The sequence below is a fragment of the Botrytis sinoallii genome (assembly GCF_014898435.1).
Source record: "Botrytis sinoallii strain Bc 23 chromosome Unknown BSIN_019, whole genome shotgun sequence".
Taxonomy (NCBI): Eukaryota; Fungi; Ascomycota; class Leotiomycetes; order Helotiales; family Sclerotiniaceae; genus Botrytis; species Botrytis sinoallii.
Window position 1 is genome coordinate 124768 of NW_024066046.1, and position 22679 is coordinate 147446.

Sequence of the window (22679 nt, forward strand, 5' to 3'; positions counted from 1 at the left end):
ATCCGCAAGGTATCGCATGAAGTGAGGTGCAGATGGGGAAATAGAAAAGATTCGCGAGTGTGAAAAAGGTTCGCAAGTATTGGTCTATTGGACGGAAAAGAAGTTCCTCAGGAAGACTAATGTGAGAATGGGTAAGTAGATGGGTCAAATGATGCTTAGCTTTTCAATCATACCCTTCTAATGTAATGAGCATAACTTCCTTCGATGCAGATCTTCTTTGCGCTACAGTATTCCTTGGTGAAATAGTTAGTTTATTGAGGAATGCTTGAAACAAAAAACGTTGGTTCTGATATTGATGAGTAGGTATGTATAGGCGCTTTTCTATCGTTGCCATCCGACGAGTTCATTATCTTGTGCTGTGGCTCGTTGATGGCCATCGATTCGATATGCGCTGTAGTTTGATATGTCAGTTGTTGCTATCTTTTGTAGTATCTAAACTCACCAGACAGTACCACAATTTGTGACATGCCTGAAATCAATGGATGATGTGCCAGTACATACAAAAGACAATGAACTTTATGATAATACACCTTGCGAGAATTTGCGCAGTGGTGTATCCCACAATGACAAAGCGATGAGCCCACAACCCCGAGGCAATCCAACATTCATCCTCCCAAGCATTCACCTATTCACCGCTCTTGCTTCTACTATATATATTTTAAAAATCTTGATTCCAGTACATTAGGCGTATGCATGGGAATGGCAACGTGGTGTGGTGCAGTGGTTTGATTCCACTCTTGACGATTCAACATCGTGCAACGCAGTCACACAAAAGGTCCCCGCAGGCAAATACTAGGAGAACTAATTACTCTTCCAACGGGAACTTCGCTCTAGGAAGAGGGACAGAAACCTACGGCTTGTTACCGTACTCAGTGTTCACACTGAGAACCTATGTTTTGCTCTTTTTGATGTTGGATTTGTGGATTTTTTTGGCCCAAGGGGAAAGGATAGTGTGAGTGGGTCTGTGTCGGTTGAGGTGGTGAATTGAGGTTGCTTGATTGGATGCGAGGTGTGGTGTCGTTGTCGTCGTCTCGCTTCGCGGATTTTGTCGCGCTTCAATTTTGCCGCGTTGAAGCTTCTTTACTTTACCATAGGTTGGAGATCTTTGATTTGTGAATATCAAAATTTTGATGGTACGAATAGCTGGTAAAAAAATCTCAAAAATTGTGTTTGATTGTTAAGTGTCATGGAGTGAATGATGCGACTAAAAATAAGACTGCTTTGACTTGGTATTACATATTTTGCGGTAACGCCTAGGACTGAAAGTATAGCGTGGATTGACATCTTTTCCTTTTTCTTCAGAAAATTTATCCATGCACATTTGTTTCTAGGTATGTCAACCAGATAGCTCTTAGTTCGTAAATACTCCCCTCCCTCGCAATCTCCTCGCTTCGCATTATGAGATGCCCCACTTCTTCAGATCATCTTTTTGAGAGTTGCAAAAGACGAAATTCGACGAGAGCTACGATATTTGAGCCAATTTTCTGTATGATTGTTCACAGTGGAGTTTGTTGTTACTAGGCATGGGCGATGGATGAAAGAAAGATTCACATGTCCAAACATGATAGGTATGGCCACGTCCACACTGCTCAAATATACGTACAGTGTACTTCATCCTTCCATCTCCATTTCCAAATCCTCATCTTCCTCACTCCAGCACTCTAATTCCATTCCCTCCGTTCCTTCAACTTCATCTCCCTCATCTATTCCCTCTTCCCCATCCTCGTCATCTTCCTCATCTACCTCATCTACCTCATCCACCTCATCCTCATCATCTTCACCCTCGCCATTCTCATCCTCATCCTCATCATCACTTTCCTCTTCCCCCGCCACAAACCACCAATTTCTCCCCTCATAATAATCCGCATTCCCATTCTCCCTCACCCGCAATCTCAACATCCTCTTCAACTCATGTTCCTTCCTCCACAACACACCTTCACACACCAACAAATTCTTCTTATACTCCTGATGCGACCGCACTACTTTCCGCAACACAACCGCTTTCCTCATTCTTTCCCTCCCATCTCTTCCCTCCCCCCCTCCCACACGCAATCTCACCAATGCGACACGAAGTGCTCGTGCGTGTTTCTTCTCGTCTTTCGTAACTTGTCTCGTGTTGTCTTGGGTATATTTTAACATACCGCAAATCTCTCTATACTGTGTTTCTTGGGAATTCAAAGGGATATCGAGGATTGAGGGAGTAGCATTGCTGAAAGGTGAGTTGGGATTTGGCTGGATGTCGTGGAATGATGGGTACCAGGTTTGGGTGGGGTGGAATGACATTTTGGAAGAGAAGTTTAGAATTGAGATGTGATGGGTGAAAGGAAAGATTGGGAAAGTGATCAACATATAGTGCGTAGTAAAAAACTATTTTGTCGAGAGAATAATGGAGGCTGATGCTGAGCCTTCGAGATTTGTCACGGATTTTTTTTCAGACTTTGGAATCGGCAGTACATTCATTCTTCCAGCAGCTTCCAGACAAACCTTGGGATAGGATGAAAAAGATGATGGAATTCTCATGCGGAAGATCTAAGGAATCACTACAGAAGACACAACATGGTTTCTATCGTAATTGTAAGTCCAATTTCGAGTTCATTCTACTTCAAGAAAGAGACGATTCAATTTAGATCGTTGGCGCAAGTTATTCGTGGCAATGCACGCCTCAATAATTCTCTTGTTTCCACATCTAGTAGGAATCTTAAGTGTTGAATCTATCTTCACACCAGATCCTCGACTGTTCATCACTTTGCTCATGCCTCCCAGCAGACCTGGAAATTTTCGTCCCCAAGCCTTGGTATCACTCACATCCATAAACGGGACATGCGCTCTTCATCAGAACTCTTAGAATCCTCATTACTGAGCCCAATCAACGCGCGTGACTATTCTGTTTTTTTTCTGTCGAAGAGGCAATTGCTTGCGCTTTCCCGGTCCCACAGCCGACGTATCATCAGAATCAGATTCAACATAGGCCCGCACATGTCTCTCTACAAACTCTGTTTTCTCGCGCTTCGCCGCCCTCTGCTCCACACTTTCCCTCTCAACTTCCTTCGATTCGCAATGAGTCTCGAGTGAACGATTCTCGGCTTCTTCAAGAATCTTGTCAAGCTTGTCCAGCCAACCGTAAACCGACTGGATTGAAAGAGGCTCCCATGCCCATTCTCCCCTCATTGATGGATCGAATTTTGGGCCTCCGAGATCCCTCGACTCTTCTTTCCTCCTCATCTCTCTGTACTCTTCCCAGTTTCTTTTCTCCTTATCCATTCGCTCCGCTAGAATTTTACCCCAATTCTGCCATTCTTCAAGGGTATGCTTCTTGTTAACAAAATTCTTCACCTCATCTACATGTTGTCTTTCTTTCATGATTTTGGCAACAAGGACTGAGATTAGTGTATCAGTCGACATTTTGGTTTCTGAAATCGGGATGATCTCGTGCCACTCAGTATTAGGCGGATTACATGCCTGAAGCGTTTCGTGTTCATCATTACCAAACGCGCGAGAAAGATCTGCATGTATGTCCTGGATTTCTTGTTTGATGATCGCAGGATCGATCTGGCAATGTGAATTTTCATATTGATCACTTCCTCGGCTTTCGCCGAGTTTCTTTCTCTCATCCCGTCTCTCCCTTTCTTCACGCTCTCTCTTGCGTTCTGTCCGCTTCCTCACAGCCTCTTTAAACCTGCGTCTTGAATCGCGAGACTTGTCAGTTACTCGAGGTCGATGCGGAAGCGTGGATTGTAGTTGCACGATTCGCGCCTGTTCTGCAAGATTGTGCCGTCTGGGATTTTTGAGTAGAGCAGGTCTATGAACAAGTGACTTAGTACGGGTTTTCTGTACGACTTGTGGAGAAGTGTCTTTGACAACAGGGACACCATGTGCAGCTGGCCTGAGAACAAGCGGCTTAGTACGATTGCCGCACATGACCTGTGAAGAAGCCCCTTCAGTATCCATGACACCGGGTACAGCAGGTCTGAGAACAAGCGGCCTAGCGTAACCATCCCCTCCAAACCATGAAGAACTCCCTTCGACAGCCGGGACACCAGATACAGCCGGTCTATGCACCATTGGTTTACGATATTCAAACCACGCAGGAAGCTGACCTCCCTTCCCGGTGGAAATTACCAGTTCATCCTGCACATGTTAAAAGTTTCCTCTCAGTAAATCAACAAGAAAAAGATTATAAAGGAAACCATCAAAAAACCTACCTTTCCACCCAAGTCTATCATCTCTCCAGCATGCGGGACACCAGACACAGCCGATCTATAAACCAACGGTTTGGAACGCGAGAGCCACGCCGACTGTGGATCGGGCCATTCGATACTGGTAAAATACGTTTCCTCCTAACAAACACATCAGACGATATCGAGATAAAAGGTCGTGCAAGAAATCCATACATTTCCCTCCCCACAATCCATCATCTCTTCATCATCCGCGAAACCCATCTCAAATCCTCCCAATCTCAATAATTTCCTCTGCCAACTGCGATTTCCATCAAAAAGAAAAAAAATAAACAATCCCAAGAACTAAATGCAATAGCCCAAGAACCAAATCTTCATCGTGATAAACAAGACTAGGTACCCAGATGAAACTCGGATAAAAACCCCAAATATCTCTCTCAGAGACATACTCGTTCCCGAATCTTCTATTCGATGCAAAATCTAGAGGAATCGAGATGATGTTTCGTTTCGTGTCGAATGTGATTTGGTATGAACATGACACCATCGCAATGAGACGAACAAGTTACACCACATGTTGGAGTGCAGGTTCCGTCGCGTTTACATAGTAGATAGCGAGTACCTATACATGCCGTAATTTCCGCGCTGCAGATATCACATCTATGACCTTCCAATATCAAACGCGGCGGATCTAGTCGAAGAAAGAGTGCGAGGTTAGATATGACTCCCTTGCATGAATATCAAGAAGCACTCCAAGAACCGCTTTTCTTATATAGATATGTTCGGGTTTATGGATTCCGCGGTTATTGTCTTGATTAATTAACGACTCAATAAATCCCCCTACCCCACGATCTTTCTGTCTATCTCTTGCTATCCATCTCACATTCTCCGTTATGATGCATATAGATAGATAGATAGATAGATAGATACAATATACGACCCCTAGCACCGCACGACACAGCACCAGAAACCCCACACACATATAAAACCACAGTCTATCTATCTAGCACCACACCCTCCATCAAACACCGAGACCTACAAATAAAACCTTCGCCGTGCATTATATATCAACAACGACCAACAAACATACACTACATAGTTCTTACATCCCCATCCTATCTCACAAAATACCGCCACAATCCCAAGAACCCGGGTTTGCTGCAATCCAAACGTATTTAACTTTATCCTTCATGCAGCCTTATCAAACCAAACCACCGCCACAATAATCAATGTCCCCAAACCCTGGTTTACCGGAATTTACCCTCATATAAGATTTCATATTTGCGTGTATCATTTCATCACTAGACAGACAAAGCATCATAACATAAATAAACATTCGAGATGGGAATGTGGGATCGAATCGATATGTCCTGGAATGTGGACTGTTATCGGCCACTCGCGCGACCCTAGAATAGGTAACTTTCCATCGTCAGGGGTGTACGTTTTTTACAACGTGCCCTCTTTTTTTCAACAGATAGAGTATGTGTATACCTAACACAATAGAGTTTTGTAGAAGGGTAAAGAGAATATCCCGTAGAATAATGACACTTTCCTTTTCACATTTCTTGAATTCAATTCAATTCAATTCCATTCCATTCCATTCAGCGCAAAAGTAGGAAAAGATTATTTACTGCTCTAATCAGAGAAGTATAGATAGATTATCAACAGAAGCGAATACCTAATGTGAAGTACTATCTCTGATAAGATTGAAAATTAAAAATAGAAAACAAATAAATGGAAAAGGAATGGTACGTACACATGAGAGTCAAATACAAGGTTTAGCTAAGTCATTAGACTTCGCTTCGTTCAAATCTAGATCTAAATCTGAAACTTATCTTTGGATTTTAGTTCTTTTCTATTTTTGACTTTGTTAGAATAAGTTCCTCTTTATTAAGTATTTGCTTTCGTTGAAGTTGCATCGAAGAGATAACGTAGCTCCTTTACAAGTGTAATGTGTGTAATCTATAAGACAAAACGTTCTCGCACGTTTCTTACTCTCTTAAGGATGGTGGTAAAGTATCAGTTGGTGTATGATGTAGATAGTGAAAGACTAACCACTCAATTTCGGATTAAATTGGTGATGATGGTTCTATATCTAGACCGGGTTTTTGTCATACACTTCACTAGCAGTATGAGCCCTGCAGCTGAATGAACATACCTCAGGTGGAAATTCGTGATGTATAACCAAGATGAGTATAAATCCAGTGACGCTTAAATGACTATTTGAACACCACTAGATTCCCCCAAGCTAAGTAAGACAAATTATGATGACATAAAGTAGGTTTCGGCAAGGTGCGTACCGAATTGACCACTGTTGATAGCAGCATGCTTATTGTAGCGTAATGTATCTCCAGAGTAAGTTCCTTGGAGTATTTCCGCTGGGCTATTCCCATGAGAGACCTTTAGTGGCAAGACGAAAAAAAAAACAGTGCACTTGCGTATTCCTATCTTAGCTGTCGACGGGAAGAATTTATGATGAAGCTTTCGTGATGTGGAAGAGAATCTTAAGAATGCCGCAATGTTTACGATAGGAAGGAAAGTGAACACGTGAGCGGGCCGATCGGATTTGCACAACCTCCAGCCACTGGGCCGTCATATCCGATGTTTGAAATACTTGACTGCTTTTTTTGAAGCCAAACAATCAAGCGACTCATTAATTAACTTGAGGCTGAATCTGTTCCTTACATCAAACATATCGACGACTATGACTTCATAGGTAATTATTGCTTGTTATGAGGCATAATTCTGTAGATAGCTCGCAAGTGTACTACCGGTACTCTGGAGTAGGTAGTAGCATAAACTTTATACAGACCATGCAAGGATGAATAGGCAGAACAAATAGGATAAATAAAGGTGGTAATGCAAGCAACGAATGGCAATGCGGTACCTTGATTTAGTCAGGGGTAAAGTATGCCAAGGAGCGGCGGTGGAAACAGTTTGTTAACGGCATAAAGGAGATGGATGGCTCAGCCCGCATCTCTATTAGGTCGCTTCTATCGTATCGTTTTGCGCCGGTTTTCTTCTAAGACCAGAGCCAGTGATTGATGATGGGTGGTCTTAGAGGTTGAGATTTATTATGAATGAATAAGTGTGAAGGAAATGAAATGTGAGGATACGACTCATACGAGCGATTGAGATTGGGTTGTTGTCGATCTGATTTTGAATTGATTTGGTCTGGATGTTCTTAACTTCTTGGGGGGTTTGTGGTGAGATATATTTAGAGTTACTGCATTCGTATCTGTTTCGCTGGCCCACGTTGGATGTGGGATGAATGTGGAACATCATCAGGCGGGTGAAAACAGTTGGAAGTTGTGATGGCAACGTGGAAATATCTTGACTTCGTATACTTGAATGGCCGAGTAACCTTAAAGCAAGGAACAACGAGGATTGAATCGAATGGTAGTCACGCTTCTCCACAAGTATGGATTTACCGTGTGAGCATTACCTAGTATCCATGATGGATAAAGTGTGACGGGAGAATCCTGCAGTGGGACATCTGTGGCCCTTGAAGCTGGATCATCTGGATTCTGATTGTGGCACGAAATGGGATGAATGTCGGAATTCTTGAGGGAATTTTCCTCGTCAGCCTTTCAACAACTCTACCTACCACGCATTCCCAAGCTGTCACTACTGGACCCCCAAATCCCTCACTGCCATGCCATGCCATGTGTCCCATGATAGAAACAGCATGATCATGGATTCATCATGGATTCATCATGCTGTTACCCCACTATGAAAACAAACTATTACCACGCTGTTGTGAGATTAAAATTTGAGACTCGTCATGAACCACGACTGGAATCAATAACTCCAAGATCCCCAGATCATAGATCACGACATGGGAAAATTATCTATCGTGATTGTTATCGTGACCCATCAAGCTTGAATAGGAGACTTGTCAAAAATCATGAGGTCCGTCTCCAGCCCAGCCCAGCCGTTTAGAACTTTAGATAGGATGTTGAAACGATACCCCTGAGTTTGTGAACGGTCTCGATTCCACCACGTCCTAGGGAATCCAGTATCAGAAAAGGGACCTTGGGACGAAACGATAGAAACTCGCATGGGATGAAGATGAACGATAAGCTGAGCCTACTGCGTACCTCACTCACTCACTCACAGGCTCAGCGGTAGTAACAGTTGATCGAATTCTCGCTCGCACTCTCTGAAGTACCTCCCTGATACCTATTGACGAATTGGCCTTGGGTAAGGTGAAACTAGGGCACGGGACTCTGTTCTAACTTCTAGAGTTGGGTTGGACAATATCCCGAGACCGAATATTGAAAGATCTCCGACCATCTTCTCCAAGCTTTTCCAGGTCTCTAGGTCTCTACTCTAGAAATGGGAAGAATCAGTGGAGTTTTTTGGAGATATTTTACTGCTGGAGGTTATTTGGCTACGTGCTCTTCATCTAACATGCAGTGGCGTAGCCGAAATTAGAGGTTTGGAAGAAAAGAGCGGATGTAGAAATGATTCCTTCTGGTTCAATGAAGTGGAGATGTTTCGGTGGAAAGGCACGGAATTCTCTTGGAAGATGGGATTTTATTTATTGCAGTGAGTTATGGGATGGTACTTGGTGGTGAGTGGTGGGTAGTGCGTGGTGGTGAGTGGTGGGTAGTGCGTGGTAGGTGAGTAGTGAGTTGTAAGAATGAAAATGGCGTTGTGATGGGATGAACAGCAAATGAACAGATTGATTTATGGAGAGGTGATTTGGAGAATTGGAATTGGAGAATGGGAGAATTGATTGTCAGATGGTCAGGTCTAATAAGAATGTATAGATCCGTAGGATCAGGACGTGTGTACTGGTAATATAGATGATAGATGGATAATAGATATTACATAGATATTACATAGATTTGCATAGACATTATATTAGGTAGACATGACATAGACATTATATAGATAATACCTGGTAGATAATCCGTCATAAATAATACTGTAACTACATAGAATTTTACCTCGGATTTTATTATCCATCCAAAGGATTTATCTTAGTCATAAGGGATCTTACTTGGGTAGGTAGGTATTCAATGATCATGGCAACGACAATTGACACTTCATGGTTACTAGGTGGCTAGTATTACCTAGTATCACCTGGGCATCCTTCGTTATCTGTATTAATCCAAATATCAAGCTTAAAAGCTTTAAAATGGACATATATTATCATAGCCACGAAGATACAATGGTTAGACCTTTTTTAAAATTTGTCAGAGGATATCATTGATTCTTTTGGTAGACCTTATTTAACCTGACTCCTAATTGAAAGACCTTTTCTTGGTGTTGTGTTGTGTGGTGTGGTGTGGTGTGGTGTGGTGTGGTGTACAGTGAGCACAGCAAGTAGGCACATCAATAAGTAAGTAGGCACTATGTATGGACAGTAACTCGAGAGTGAGTATACCTAGGTATCTAGGTACTATACTGTACCAATCTTCTATCTTAACTCCCCCCACCAATATTCGCAGCTTCTTCACTCACATCTCCACCAGAGTCCACTATACTGTCCAGAGTCCAGAGTCCATCTATACTGTCATCTATACTGTCCAGACTCCAGACTCCAGACTCACTCCAGTCAGACAAGACAACAAGACCATCTCAACCATCTCTACCACTTCTCTACCATCTCTATCCCTACTTCCACCCCATAAATATCTCTTGCCCGTCCAGCCAAGCCTCTAAATTCATCATCTCTAGGGAAAAAATAAAGAATCTTAAGATTTGACCTTCATCTGAGCGATCGATGACCCTATCACCGACAGTAATCAAAGTATAAAAGTATTTGGGGAGGAAGCGGAAGACGGAAGAACCAAAATTATCTCAATCATCTCCATTATCACCTGGGCAGACCCAATATCTTCCACTCCCCCCCATGCTGCAAATCCCGAAATCAAAATGAATCTCAATGTTTTGGAGTTCATCTCTTATATTATATGTTACCAAATATGGTTAGACCCGACGCTAGTACTGACAAGGTGACAAGGTGAGCAGGGGTGAGGACCGGCCCAAGCTAGGATATTTCCCTTAGCGTCTGCCATTTGTGGCCTTGTCATTGGCTCGTGAAATTGTTTTGTACCTGAATCTAATTTCGATGCTTGGCTCTGAGTGGTCTGGCACCCTTGTTCACCCCTTCTTGCTTTCGTTCCCTTAGCCACGTCCGCCTCCTGGTCCTCCTCTGTTTTCTTATACTCCGTGCGATTCTGCGTTTACCTTGGAAAGACTTCTCATCTTATTCGTGATACTTCTCCCTTTAACCACCTCACTCCTTCAGACCTCATCAACCCTCTTTTTCCCCTCGCAAAGCATTCCCTCCCAACTGAGAGTTGTTATCATACCCAGATAATCATCAACTCTCTACCACATTCATTTGGAACAGCGACTTTTATCTCAACAGCAATCACAATCTTCTCTCGTCCTGCAAAATTCAATTAACAGATCAAATCAATTCAAATTCAATTCAAAATACTCCATCACCCTCAACTATCCTTTACAATCCTTCCCTCCCTCTCTCCCCATAGCGACCCTTTTTTACATCAACACTTAATTTGTTCATCTCTCCCCCTTACAAATTATTCTCCATCCCCTAGCAACAGACCTTTCATTTAGAGTGAATCGTTCAAATTAAGTCAGAAAGACCCATAGCCAAGGTATGTGCTGCGAGTTCTCGTGTTTTTTATTTATTCACCGTCCCGCCATGCTCCATTTAAATCTCATTTCCCTGTCGACTCGTTTGTCTCTTGCCATTGCCATTGCTATCCAACTTCGCCTCGCCTTTCAATTTAGAAGAGTCAATTCGTCGCATCTGGGTTCGGAATGCTAATATCTTCTCTTCTTCTCCTTTGAAGTCAACCTCACTCGTTTACTCCGTCCAATTCAGTCGATATATTAAGAGCCTTTGAATTTCCGAGTCAAGAAAACCTTTCGTCTATCCATATCGCAAGAGTTCACTTCTTCACAATGAAGTTCACCCCAGTTTCTGTTGCGCTTCTCAGCGTTGCCGGTGTTGCAATTGCGCAACCACACAACCATCAACACCGTCACCCAGCGAGAGCAAACAAGGTCGCACGCGATAACACCATTGTCTCCGTGACAGAAGTTATGCCAGGTCCAGTCGAGACGGTCTACATGCTCAATGGAAAGGATATCTCTTTGGCCGAAGTTCAGGACGGATTGAAATCTGGAAAATATATTTTAGTGGGAGATGCTGTCGAAGATGCCCCTTCTGCTACTAACTGGTACACTGGTTCCCCATCTGTCGCGTCCACATCAGCTGCTCCCTCAACCACTCCAGCAGCTACCTCCACCAGTTCGATCGTCAAGGCTGCCGCGGAGTTCATTGAGGTTTCCTCATCTGCCTCTTCCACCAAGGCTGCATACACCCCGAAATCAAGCGCTGCATCATCCACTTCAGAATCAAGCTCTGTCGCCTCTGTCGCCTCTACCAGTGCGGCTGCTGCCTCCTCTTCAGCCAGTAGCGACAGTTCCTCTGATAGCTCCACTTCCTCCAGCAGCTCCGGCAACTGGCCTGACTTTCCAAGTGGCAAAATCCCTTGTTCCACTTTCCCATCCAATTATGGCCCAGTTGCTGTCGATTACCTTGGGTTAGATGGATGGATCGGTATCCAAAGCACCCCTGGTTACACCACCGCTGCTTCCTCGATCGTTACTATTAACACACTTACCAGCGGTGGATGTGTCAAGGGCGCATTCTGCTCGTATGCCTGCCCAGCGGGATACCAGAAATCTCAATGGCCTACCGCACAAGGAAGCACTGGTGAATCCATCGGTGGTCTTTACTGCAACTCCAACGGCATGCTCGAGTTGTCCCGAACTACCACCAAGCAACTCTGCACTGCTGGATCCGGATCCGTCAAGGTTGAGAACAAGCTCGACAGCATTGTGGCTGTTTGCCGTACTGATTACCCTGGTCTCGAGGCTGAGACCGTTCCATTGGCAACCTCCCCTGGACAAACCTATGACTTGACTTGCCCAGATGCCAGTAACTACTACTCATGGGAAGGACTTCCAACATCCGCACAATACTACATCAACCCACAAGGAGCTTCCACCTCTGAAGCCTGTGTTTGGGGTACTTCGGGTGGAAACCTTGGTAACTGGGCTCCTGTCAATGCTGGTGTTGGAAGAGATGCCTCTGGTACCACTTGGTTGTCAATCATCCCCAACACCCCAACCAACACATACGGTACCTTGAATTTCACCATCACTATCGAAGGTGACGTCTCCGGAAAATGTTCGTACAAATCAGGAACATACTACAACAATAATGTTGAGTCCTCAACAGGTTGCAACCGTAAGTTCATTGATCTATCTATAAGGTGTGGGGTCATAAACTAACAAGTTCTTTAGGTCTCCATTCTCTCGGGCGGAACCGCTACATACGTCTTCTCACCATAGGCGCTTGAGTTTCTCAATTTTCCCTTTGCAAAATTTCCGTTGCACATATTGTTGTTTTCTTTCCGCGCGCATATCCACAATTGCGGCTTATGATCGTTGTAGTCATTTTTTTCTTTACTCGCCCTCAAGTCATTCTAAGTCTCGGATGTTCGAACCCACGCTCGACTTGCAATGTTCAAACAAATTTGCCAATAAGATACCCCCTCCATCCGATCTCTGAATGTACTTCGTGTGGTAACTTTTCCTTTGTAATAAATGTCGCTAATGTTTTTACATTATTGAAGTGGAAGATATCTGGCCGTTGGAATACCACGTTCCAGATGGTTGTTATAAGCATGGATGGATTTCTTGAGGGGGGTTGGGGTTGTTGGTAGAAAAAAAGTTGTGTTCTCAGCAGATGAATGCTCATATGACGAATAGGAAAGCCCTCTTTCCTTGAAGCAATCACCTTGGTTAACTCTTCTATGTATCCGTTACTCATTTTGAAGGAGACGTGCTCCTGGTTCAGAGTGCCCCTTTATCCCTACGGCCTTTTTATCAATTTGCCGCAGGCACTCTTGCATATGTTTTCATACTGGCTACAAATGTTTGGACGGAGCGCGCATACGAAACAGAAATTACCACCATATCTCTCTTCCAAGGAGATGTGGTAGAGAGCTATAACACTTGTTTCATGTGGATGTGAATGGAAAATTTGACGGCAGAGGCTGCAGAATATGGTACATGTATCAATATAAAGTAGTCTAGTCGGCACAACACAGACAGGGAAAGGGAGATCAGTTACACTCTACTTATTCTACCTTTTCAAGAAAGATGTTGAGAAATTTTTGAGAACAGAAAAATCAAAAAAACAAGTAAATAGAACATTCAGATGAAGTGTGTGGCCTTTTTCGTGTATACAAATTAAAATCTCTTTGGTTTCTTATAACTTTCTTCGCTTTTCTTTCCTGATGATGTTCATATATGACTGTCTTTCTGCGCCTGTGAGTGTGAACATAAACGTGAATGATGGTCTCATCTTTGATCGATGTCGTCAACCTGTAGATTATAATTGATGTTTAGATCAGCAATGCCGGTAGATATATTGAGCCCTGCCGTTACTGATCGATCAAATGCCTGATATTCCCCTTTTTTTCGATACCTACCTACCTAGTAGGTATTTCTTTGACATATGATTCAGCCATCTGGTAGTAGTTTTATTAAATCCCTTCTATAATATTATATTATAGGTGGAAGAATGATTCTCTGTTGAACAACATGTTATAACTAACATCTTCGTCCATTTGATTATCTAAGTATCCAAATACTGTGACGGCAGCTCTGGCTGTTTGGAAGGAGATTTACTGTTGAGGAGTTTAAAGGCTAATCTTATGCTTAATTTTCACCCTACAGCAAAGACTACCGCAAAGAAACCCGGGACCCCACACCACCGACTTCTAGGCTAGATTCCTTTTAATAAATGTTCTCCGCCCTCGGCATAAAACTAGGTAGTTATTTAAAAGCTGCAAGAGCTGAAAGGAGCTCTTAGTATTTATTCCAGAGACTTTCGTTCTGCTTGGTTTTTGATCTTTGCTTTGGTTTAATTGTGATTACATACATAGGTTTATCATCGAGTTTCACAGAGGAGAGTGAGAGGGAAGCACGCAATTCGCCGAGCGATATACGTGCGCTGAGATTCTTTTGTTCCAAGGTTTCGTCTCCGAGTTTGGCTGCAAGACGCAGTGCGAGAGGTAGGGAAGAGGCGGCTTTGTTTTGTACCAGGTTGGAGTCTCTGGATCGATTGATCGATTGATCGATTGATCGATTGATCGATTGATTGGACAATTGCACTCGGGTTGCACGAGAGCGATTGCGGTAATTGGTTGATTGAGAAGCTGCAGCTAAATCTATCTGCAAGCGGAGAAATTGCGCGGTGGGATAGTATAGTGTGCGTGCTGGGATAGGATAGGATAGTAGGTGCCTGGGACGTTGTGTTGGGGCTGTAATGGAGAGTACAAAGAGACCGGATGGGATCGAGGGGAGGATAAATTCGCAGTCGCAGGTTTCGTTGGATATAAGTACGACGAATTCGAGTTCGCAGACGGATTTGAATAGGATACGAACGGATGCGAATGATCATGCGCGCTCGACAGATACATTACAATTGAGACCGAATACTCCGAAGGCGAATATTGAGATTGGATCGAGCTCGAGTATACATCAAGGACAGAGTCCGAGTCCGCGAACGGGTAGTAGGAGTGGAAGCAGGAGTGGGAGTGTTAGTGCTCAAGGGAGCCAGAGGATTAAAGAGGGGAAGAGACAGAGGATTGATAGTATTTTGGAAGAGGCGAGGAATAGGAAGATTACAATGGAGACCCCTGGGGATGGGGAGGAGAGTCAGAGTCCTGCGAGGGGAGTGGATGGATATGAGAATGAAAATGAGAATGGGCATGGGATTGGAAATGGAAATGGACATGGGCATACAAATGGTAAAGAAAGCAGAGGGGAAAGTAGCGCAGATGAAGAAACGAGTGTATTAAGACGCGGACCCGATATGAGCTATGGAGGCGTCAGCGGCGGAACTACAGCGATAACCGCAGATACGAATAATGGAAACAACAGCACGAGGAGGAAACTCGGAGCAAAGGACCCAAACAAGAGAGGAGGCGTATGGGGAACGGGAAGAGGGAGAGGACTTTCAGGGACCGAGGCTGAAGGGGTAATTACTGAAGATGAGAGTAGGACGAAGCGAAGTGGAAAGATAGGAAAATGGTGGAAGAGAATGATGGATGAATATGGAAGTATTGAGTTGGAAAATAAGGGGAGTGTTGCGAGGGATCATTTGGCACTTGGTTTGTGGTTTCTTTCTCTCGCTAAATTCAGATCACACGACTCGTTTGTCACACGTCTGAGGATGGACATGTATTGATTTGTTATGTTGCTAACTATGGGGTGTGGATAGAAAGAACATTTTTAGCTTGGTTGCGAACTTCCCTCGCCTTCGCTAGTATCGGAATTGCAATCACTCAACTGTACGTCTCTTTCCCTCCCCCGCCTTCTCACTCCCCACTAACCTTCTTCCTCCCTAGATTCCGCCTTAATACTTCAAGCTCCACTACCCCCGCCCCACCAGAGCCTAAAAGCAGTCTCCGCCATCTTGGCAAACCCCTAGGCGCCACTTTTGTGGGAATATCGATTCTCATGCTCTCAGTAGGGTTTCATCGATATTTTGAGGGGCAGTTCTATATTATTCGAGGAAAATTCCCAGCTAGTAGGGGCAGTATTGCGCTTGTGGCAATGATTACAGGTGCATTGATGGTGACGAGTTTGGTGGTTGTGGTGGTGGGTAATAGGGGGGGATTCGAGAAGTAAAACAGTGAGAGGGATATGAGGGGACTCTCATGGAGAGAAAGTTTAATGAGGTTGATGATAAAATGGACTGTATATCACGTTTAGCACTCACATGTTGATAATTGGAGGATTGGGCTGGAGTTTTATCATTTCCAGGGATTTTGTACACTTTTCATTACTCTTGACGTAAAACAGGCATGCCAATGCAGATATGAAATATGATGGATACATACCAGGCTATGAAGTCGTCATGGCTATTGAGTGATTTCATTCATCAACGTTTAGAGCAAACCGTCGTACGATTGAAAGACAAGCAGGCTAGTGCTGATGCTCATGTGTCTTGTTGGGAATCCTGGGATGTGTATCATACTATCATCTTGCACAATGGAGAATGGTTGGTTTGATTCTGCGTATTCGTTGATGAATACCCTTCACTTTATGAGTAAGGTATCCCAGGCTATCATCACATAATGACCTTCCTAATTCGGTCATTGTCATCACCAGGGATTTACAGCATTCGCTAACCCCCAGCAAGTACCTAGACGAGCTAGATAAGCTTATGAAGCACAGACTTGCGTGTCATCCTCCGAGCCTCCGTGATGCCGTCTCTTTTGCTCCAATTTAACAAGCTCTATTTAAGGAGCTAGCCCTATGGACTCTTGTGCATGCTTGCTTTATCAATTTGGTCTACCTGAGATCGGATTACAGCAACGCAACTGATTTTTCCAACGTCCTGAAATAGAACTAGATATTGCTTGCCCCGACGGCAATCGACTTGGATTGAAACAGTCAAGATTTCAAGCATGCAAAATGCCTTTCTTCAATGGAGGGGAGAATCTGCTCCAGATGAATCAAGAGGAGTTTGATTTCAGTATCCAGTTTGAGCAGTTGTTCTTCTCCATTATACCCTCTGCCTTGTTCATCGTGATAGCATGTTGGCGGATGGGTTCTCGGGCTCGGAAGCCCACGGTTGTAAATGCGCCGGGGTTTCAACTTGTCAAAGTGGTATGTTTTAGTTTGATTCGAGCTCAAGGATATAGAGGGATGATAATCGAGTGCTGATTGAAGTGTCGTAGGGTGCTATCGTGATATATGTCGCTCTGGAACTGTCACTTCTGGTTTTTGCTGCGGTTGCATCTTTGCATGTGTCTAGCATGTTTGTAGCGGCGTCGGCTCTCAAGTTGGTAGCTGGCCTGTGCATGATACCCCTAAGTGTCATTGATCATAGCAGAAGTCCAAGGCCGTCGGTAGTGTTGAATAGTTACTTGTTTTTTACTCTTCTGTTGGATGCGGCTCAGGCAAGAACACTCTTCCTGTCGTCGGACAACAAGTCCGGGCTTGTTTACAGCAGTATCTTCATAGCCGCTCTGGCTCTCAAATGTGTAATCCTGCTTTTGGAATCACGACAAAAGTCCAAATGGGTAAGCTGGAATGAGAAAGAGCATAGTCCGGAAGAGACGAGCGGTATATTTTCGCTCGGTGTGTTCTTCTGGCTCAATAAGATGTTTTTGATGGGATACAACAAGGTTTTAGCGATTGAAGATCTTTATCCTTTAGATAGCTCTTTCGATGCGAAATCACTGCACGATGGGTTCTCCAAGAATATAGATTATTCTAAACTGAAAGGCGATAAGTTTGGTCTTTTGAAGGTGCTAATTCGCACGTTAAAAGTCCCTCTTTTACTTCCTATACCGTTGCGCCTAGCACTTATTGCTTTCACGTTTTGTCAACCTCTTTTTATAGAAAGACTGTTGGATACCTTGGCCCAGCCTGAAATTGATGCGAACGTTGGGTATGGATTCATTGGCGCCAGCGTATTCATCTACTCTGGAATTGCTATCTCAAGGGCCTTCTATTGGTATGTTATAAACCACGGTTAAAAATCTACGACACTGATCACTAACACTTATCTGTAGGTACCTTCACCATCGAACACGTACTATGGCAAGATCAATATTGGCCACAGAAACTTACATTAATGTCACCAAAGCTCGTATTGGAGCTGATGACGACAGCGCGGCGCTTACTTTGATGAGCACTGATATAGAGCGAATCAAGATGGGTATGAGAAATCTGCACGAAGTTTGGGCCAGTATTGTCCAGGCCACAATTGCAGGGTGGATGTTATACACTCGACTTGGTCTGGTGTTCATTGCACCAATGGGACTCGTTATAGTTTGCTTTTTCGGCTTGGCAATCCTAATGAATTTTGCTGGAGATTCGCAGAGGAGTTGGATGTCGGGCGTCCAGAAACGTGTGGGTTTAACGGCTACAGTCATCGCCAGCATGAAAAACCTGAAGATATCTGGACTCTCTGGCACCGTCAGTGACTTTGTCCAGAAACTTCGCGTCGAGGAACTTGCGGCCGGAGCACGATTTCGCAAAATATTCATCATTGCGGCGCTTTTTGGCTTTATTCCCCTGCTGATTGGTCCGCCGCTAACCTTTGCATTTACTTCGAAAACACTGGATGCTTCGAGGGTCTTTACGAGTCTTTCTTTTCTTACGCTTCTCACGGTTCCGCTATCTAAAATATTTCAATCTGCTCCGGAGCTCATCTCTGGGCTAGCCTGTCTCGGACGTATTCAGGCCTTTTTAGAGTGCGAAAATCGTCATGATTTCCGCAAAGTACTAACTGATAGAAAGCTGGACGCAGAGAAGATCAGAACTGATATTGTAGCTTCCTCAGACTCGGAACTAGATTTGGCGCCTCCTATTGTTATCCAAAATGGAAAGTTTGGTTGGGAGGAAGATACTTTCGTTTTACGAGACATGAATGTTGAAGTACCAAAATCCTCGCTCACTATTGTTGTTGGACCTATTGGGTCTGGAAAATCGACACTCTGTAAGGCACTGCTTGGAGAAATTCCTTTCAGCGAAGGTAATGTGTCTTTGAGCACTAGATTTCCCCACGTTGGATTCTGCGAACAAGCAGCTTTTCTCTATAACGGGACGGTTAGGGACAATATCATAGGGTTTCTCATTTTGATAGTGAGAGATATGCTGAAGTAATCAATGCTACCTCGCTAGTCTTTGATCTAGCAACACTCCCACTCGGAGATCAAACAAATATTGGATCCGATGGAATCATTTTGTCAGGAGGTCAGAAGCAACGGGTTTCTCTTGCACGAGCCCTATACTTGCAGTCTGACCTACTGGTACTAGACGATGTATTTAGTGGTTTAGATGCGGATACCGAGGAAAAGGTGTTCCAGCAGGTTTTTGGTGCTAGTGGGCTACTACGAAAACGACGATGCACAGTCGTGCTTTGCACTCATAGCGTTAGACATTTACCAGCAGCAGACTACATTATCACGCTTGGAGAAGGCACTATTATAGAGCAAGGTAGTTTCAATGAGTTGATGAGAAAACAAGGTTATGTTCAACGTCTAGGATTGAAGAATTCTTCTGATAGTGAGGTTTCGTCGGAGGATATAACGTCGAAGGATAGCGTCCGTCAATCAGAGCCACATGTGCTAGAGGCGACGAAGACGGCTGAAACGTCGCTTGCACCGGAAGTAGATAAATCTCGTCAAATGGGTGATGGGACGGTATACAAACACTACTTTTTGAGCATGGGCTGGTTTTCAGCAGTGTGTAGTTTGTTCTTTGCTGCTCTTTGGGGCTTCTTCACTAATTTCCCTGCAATTTGTAAGTTGGTTCTACTCATGGATAGTGAGATTTCAAACAGATTGCCATGTTGAGCTAAATCATCGGAATCTTATTCAAACCACAAAGTTTCATAGCACTAATGTCACGAATCACAGGGCTCGATTATTGGACCGACGACACTTTCTCTAAATCTCACGCTTACTACGCTGGGATATACGCTTTACTTCAAATTAGCGGTCTCATCTCATTACTTCTTCTTGGCATCACACTTTTCATCGTTTCTGTTAAAAAAGCGGGTGCTAAACTTCACCATGATGCTTTGCGAACACTGATCCGAGCACCACTGCGATTTTTTACCAAGACGGATACCGGGGTTGTAACGAACCTCTTTTCTCAAGATCTAAATCTTATAGATACCGAGTTGCCAGATGCAACGCTGAACACTTTATTTTGTGTGAGTTTCTCATGTATCTTGACGTCGTCAATACCCTCGAAGGGAATTCATATGTGCTGTAGTCTAACGCGAATGTTTCAGGTGTTTCAAGCAGTCGGTCAAATGGCAGTTATGCTCACTTCGTCTGTGTACTTGGCTATAAGCTACCCGCTTCTGGGCGCTTTGCTTTACGTTGTGCAGCGATTTTACCTGCGAACGTCTCGACAGCTCAGGTTGCTGGATCTTGAGGCGAAAAGTCCTTTGTAGTAAGTTTAGCGCCAAAATGTCATTTCTTGATAAGTTGTTCTGCTCATGCTAATTTGTGGTTGTTTAGCACGCATTTTCTTGATACTCTCAGGGGTATTGCTACATTGAGAGCTTTTGGTGAGTAATGTCTAAATTCATGAGTCAAAATCGCATTTTCAATAATTTTGCAATAACATTCTGTGTTCAGGAAAGTCGTTGTTGCTAATGCTTAAACTAAACAGGTTTTGTTTCCGATGATGTTCAAAAGAATGCTCGTCTCATCAACGCTAGTCAACGACCCGCCTATTTCCTGCTCATGATTCAAGAATGGCTCAACCTTGTTCTTGATCTCGTCGTCATGGCAATGGCGGTAGTTGTGACAACACTTGCCGTTCGACTTCATTCCGATTCTGGGTTTGCTGGTGCTTCGTTATACACACTCATTAGTTTTGGAGAGAATCTTTCGGGTATTGTCACTTATTATACTAAGCTGGAAACTTCCATTGGAGCAATTGCTCGATTGAAGATGTTTAATGAGAATGTTAAGCCCGAGGATAAGGATGAAGAGAACATTGTTCCTCCTGAACATTGGCCTCATAGTGGCGTGGTTGAATTGAAGGGTATATCTGCAGGTTACGAGTAAGAGACGAGAGTCCTAATGGACGCAATGTCTATTATTGAGTAAAGCTAATACCTTTAACAGTGTGGAAGATACAACCGATAGCACAACCAGCTTAGCTCTTCGTGACATCAATCTCACCATCACATCCGGCGAGAAAATCGCAATTTGTGGTCGCACCGGCAGCGGAAAATCCAGTCTAATCGCGCTCCTCCTCAAACTGCTCGACCCCACTCACGAAACCGCCGCAAACGCAATCATCGACAACATACCGCTTCGCCGCATCAACCGCGACTCTCTCCGTCAGCGCATCATTGCCGTTCCCCAAGAAGCAGTCTTCCTCCCCGACGGCACCACCTTCCAAACCAATCTCGATCCCTCCCACATCTCCACTCCCACAGAATGTCGCGCCGTCCTCGAAACCGTCGATCTCTGGTCTTTTATCCAAGAACGCGGGGGATTGGACGCGGGTATGAATGCGTCGACTCTTAGCGCGGGACAGCGACAACTTTTTTCTCTCGGACGCGCGCTTCTTCGACGGAGGATTCGTGCGAGGAATTTCGGGAGAGGAGGAGGGGGGGGTGAGAAGGGGATTTTGCTGCTAGATGAGGTGAGCTCGAGTGTGGATCTGCAGACGGAAAGGGTCATGGCGGGGGTTATTCGAGAGGAGTTTCGGGGGTATACGGTGGTGGCGGTTAGTCATCGGTTGGAGATGGTGATGGATTATGGGAGGGTGGTGGTGATGGATCGGGGGGGTGGTGGTGGAGGTGGGGAAGCCGGAGGTCTTGGCGCGAGAAGAGGGGAGTAGGTTTGGGGAGTTGGTTAGGGCGGCGGGATAGCGGGGTAGGGTAAGGCATTCTTAGTCTAATCGTCGCTTTTCCCGACGAGCAGAGTGACTCTTACAGTAGACTATTATGAAGGCTTGTACAAGGTATGTTTATGTAAATATAATAATTATATATATCTATTAATAAGTAGTTCAAATAAAAATAATATAAAATAAATATATCAAAATATCAAAATATCAAATCTGTATATATACACATCTTATATCTATTTTACATTAATTACAAATCTTCTTAATCTTTTCTAATATATAGTCTTTGATTATAATAAGAACATTTATTCTCTAAGACTATATATTAGGTTTAGTACATGTGAGGGCGCACGTACCCTCTGGTCACATGACTCGGCTCTACTAGTCATTTTAGCTAGCCTTTCGTATAAGTTGGAAGCGAAGCTTTCAACTTTCTTTTAATCCTTTATTAATAACTATATTTACCAATCACAACCTTTCTTCAGTTCCGTACCCTTTATAGTACAAACCCCCATACAGACTCTTAAAGTAGCCTACAGTCCGAGTCTCTAAAGAGACGAGGAAACTTCAGAATAAGGATAGAGAGGGTATCTTGAAATGGAAAGAAGAATGATAATGGGAATCGAAAGGGGAATTGAGATGTATCGTATAATAATGAAGTGCTTAAAACGAATTACCTAACTAACATTAACAAATATAGCTGTATCTATGAGTGCGTTTTTCCAAGCTCGAGAGCTAGGTGGTGCTTTGGGTATCGCTATCTGTTCCAATGTTTTAAATAGAAAGATTAAATCCTTATTGAAAGGAGAGGTCACAGCAATGCAGCTTGAGGCACTGCTCAAATCATCTCAAGACATATCAATTCTACCAGCATCACTGCAGGAGGATGTGAGATTGGCGTATGCGGCCGGATTTAGTGAGCAATTGAAGGTTCTAGTAGGATTGAGTGGCTGTGGAATACTGGCTACATTTCTTCTCTGGGAAAAACCTCTGAGGAAGGTGGTACTTTGAGCAACTGCAAAGGCCCAGAGTCAAACTTACATA

General features: G+C 43.9%; 5 protein-coding genes across 5 annotated transcripts; 3 read left to right on the plus strand and 2 right to left on the minus strand.

Annotated features, from left to right (window-relative positions):
- Positions 1–1611: 1611 nt before the first annotated feature.
- EAF02_009268 (uncharacterized protein) lies at positions 1612–2283 on the minus strand (the record flags this gene model as incomplete). Its single annotated transcript, XM_038905316.1, has 1 exon — positions 1612–2283. One exon carries the CDS (start codon positions 2281–2283, stop codon positions 1612–1614), a length of 672 nt encoding a protein of 223 aa, XP_038754769.1.
- A 570-nt stretch (positions 2284–2853) lies between these two features.
- On the minus strand, positions 2854–4062 carry EAF02_009269 (uncharacterized protein; the record flags this gene model as incomplete). The annotated part of the gene is made up of 1 exon (XM_038905317.1): positions 2854–4062. The coding sequence occupies one exon, from the start codon at positions 4060–4062 to the stop codon at positions 2854–2856; it is 1209 nt and encodes a 402-aa protein (XP_038754770.1).
- A 6322-nt stretch (positions 4063–10384) lies between these two features.
- EAF02_009270 (uncharacterized protein) lies at positions 10385–13503 on the plus strand. Its single transcript, XM_038905318.1, has 3 exons — positions 10385–10810; positions 11009–12474; positions 12531–13503. The coding sequence occupies exons 2-3, from the start codon at positions 11121–11123 to the stop codon at positions 12584–12586; spliced, it is 1410 nt and encodes a 469-aa protein (XP_038754771.1). The 5' UTR covers positions 10385–10810; positions 11009–11120; the 3' UTR covers positions 12587–13503.
- A 1059-nt stretch (positions 13504–14562) lies between these two features.
- EAF02_009271 (uncharacterized protein) lies at positions 14563–15929 on the plus strand (the record flags this gene model as incomplete). Its single annotated transcript, XM_038905319.1, has 3 exons — positions 14563–15409; positions 15520–15589; positions 15647–15929. 3 exons carry the CDS (start codon positions 14563–14565, stop codon positions 15927–15929), a joined length of 1200 nt encoding a protein of 399 aa, XP_038754772.1.
- Positions 15930–16718: 789 nt separating this feature from the next.
- On the plus strand, positions 16719–22646 carry EAF02_009272 (uncharacterized protein; the record flags this gene model as incomplete). The annotated part of the gene is given in 10 exon segments (XM_038905320.1): positions 16719–16913; positions 16985–17766; positions 17825–18883; positions 18901–19559; positions 19676–19974; positions 20056–20219; positions 20288–20337; positions 20442–20838; positions 20903–21600; positions 22336–22646. 10 exon segments carry the CDS (start codon positions 16719–16721, stop codon positions 22644–22646), a joined length of 4614 nt encoding a protein of 1537 aa, XP_038754773.1.
- Positions 22647–22679: the final 33 nt, after the last annotated feature.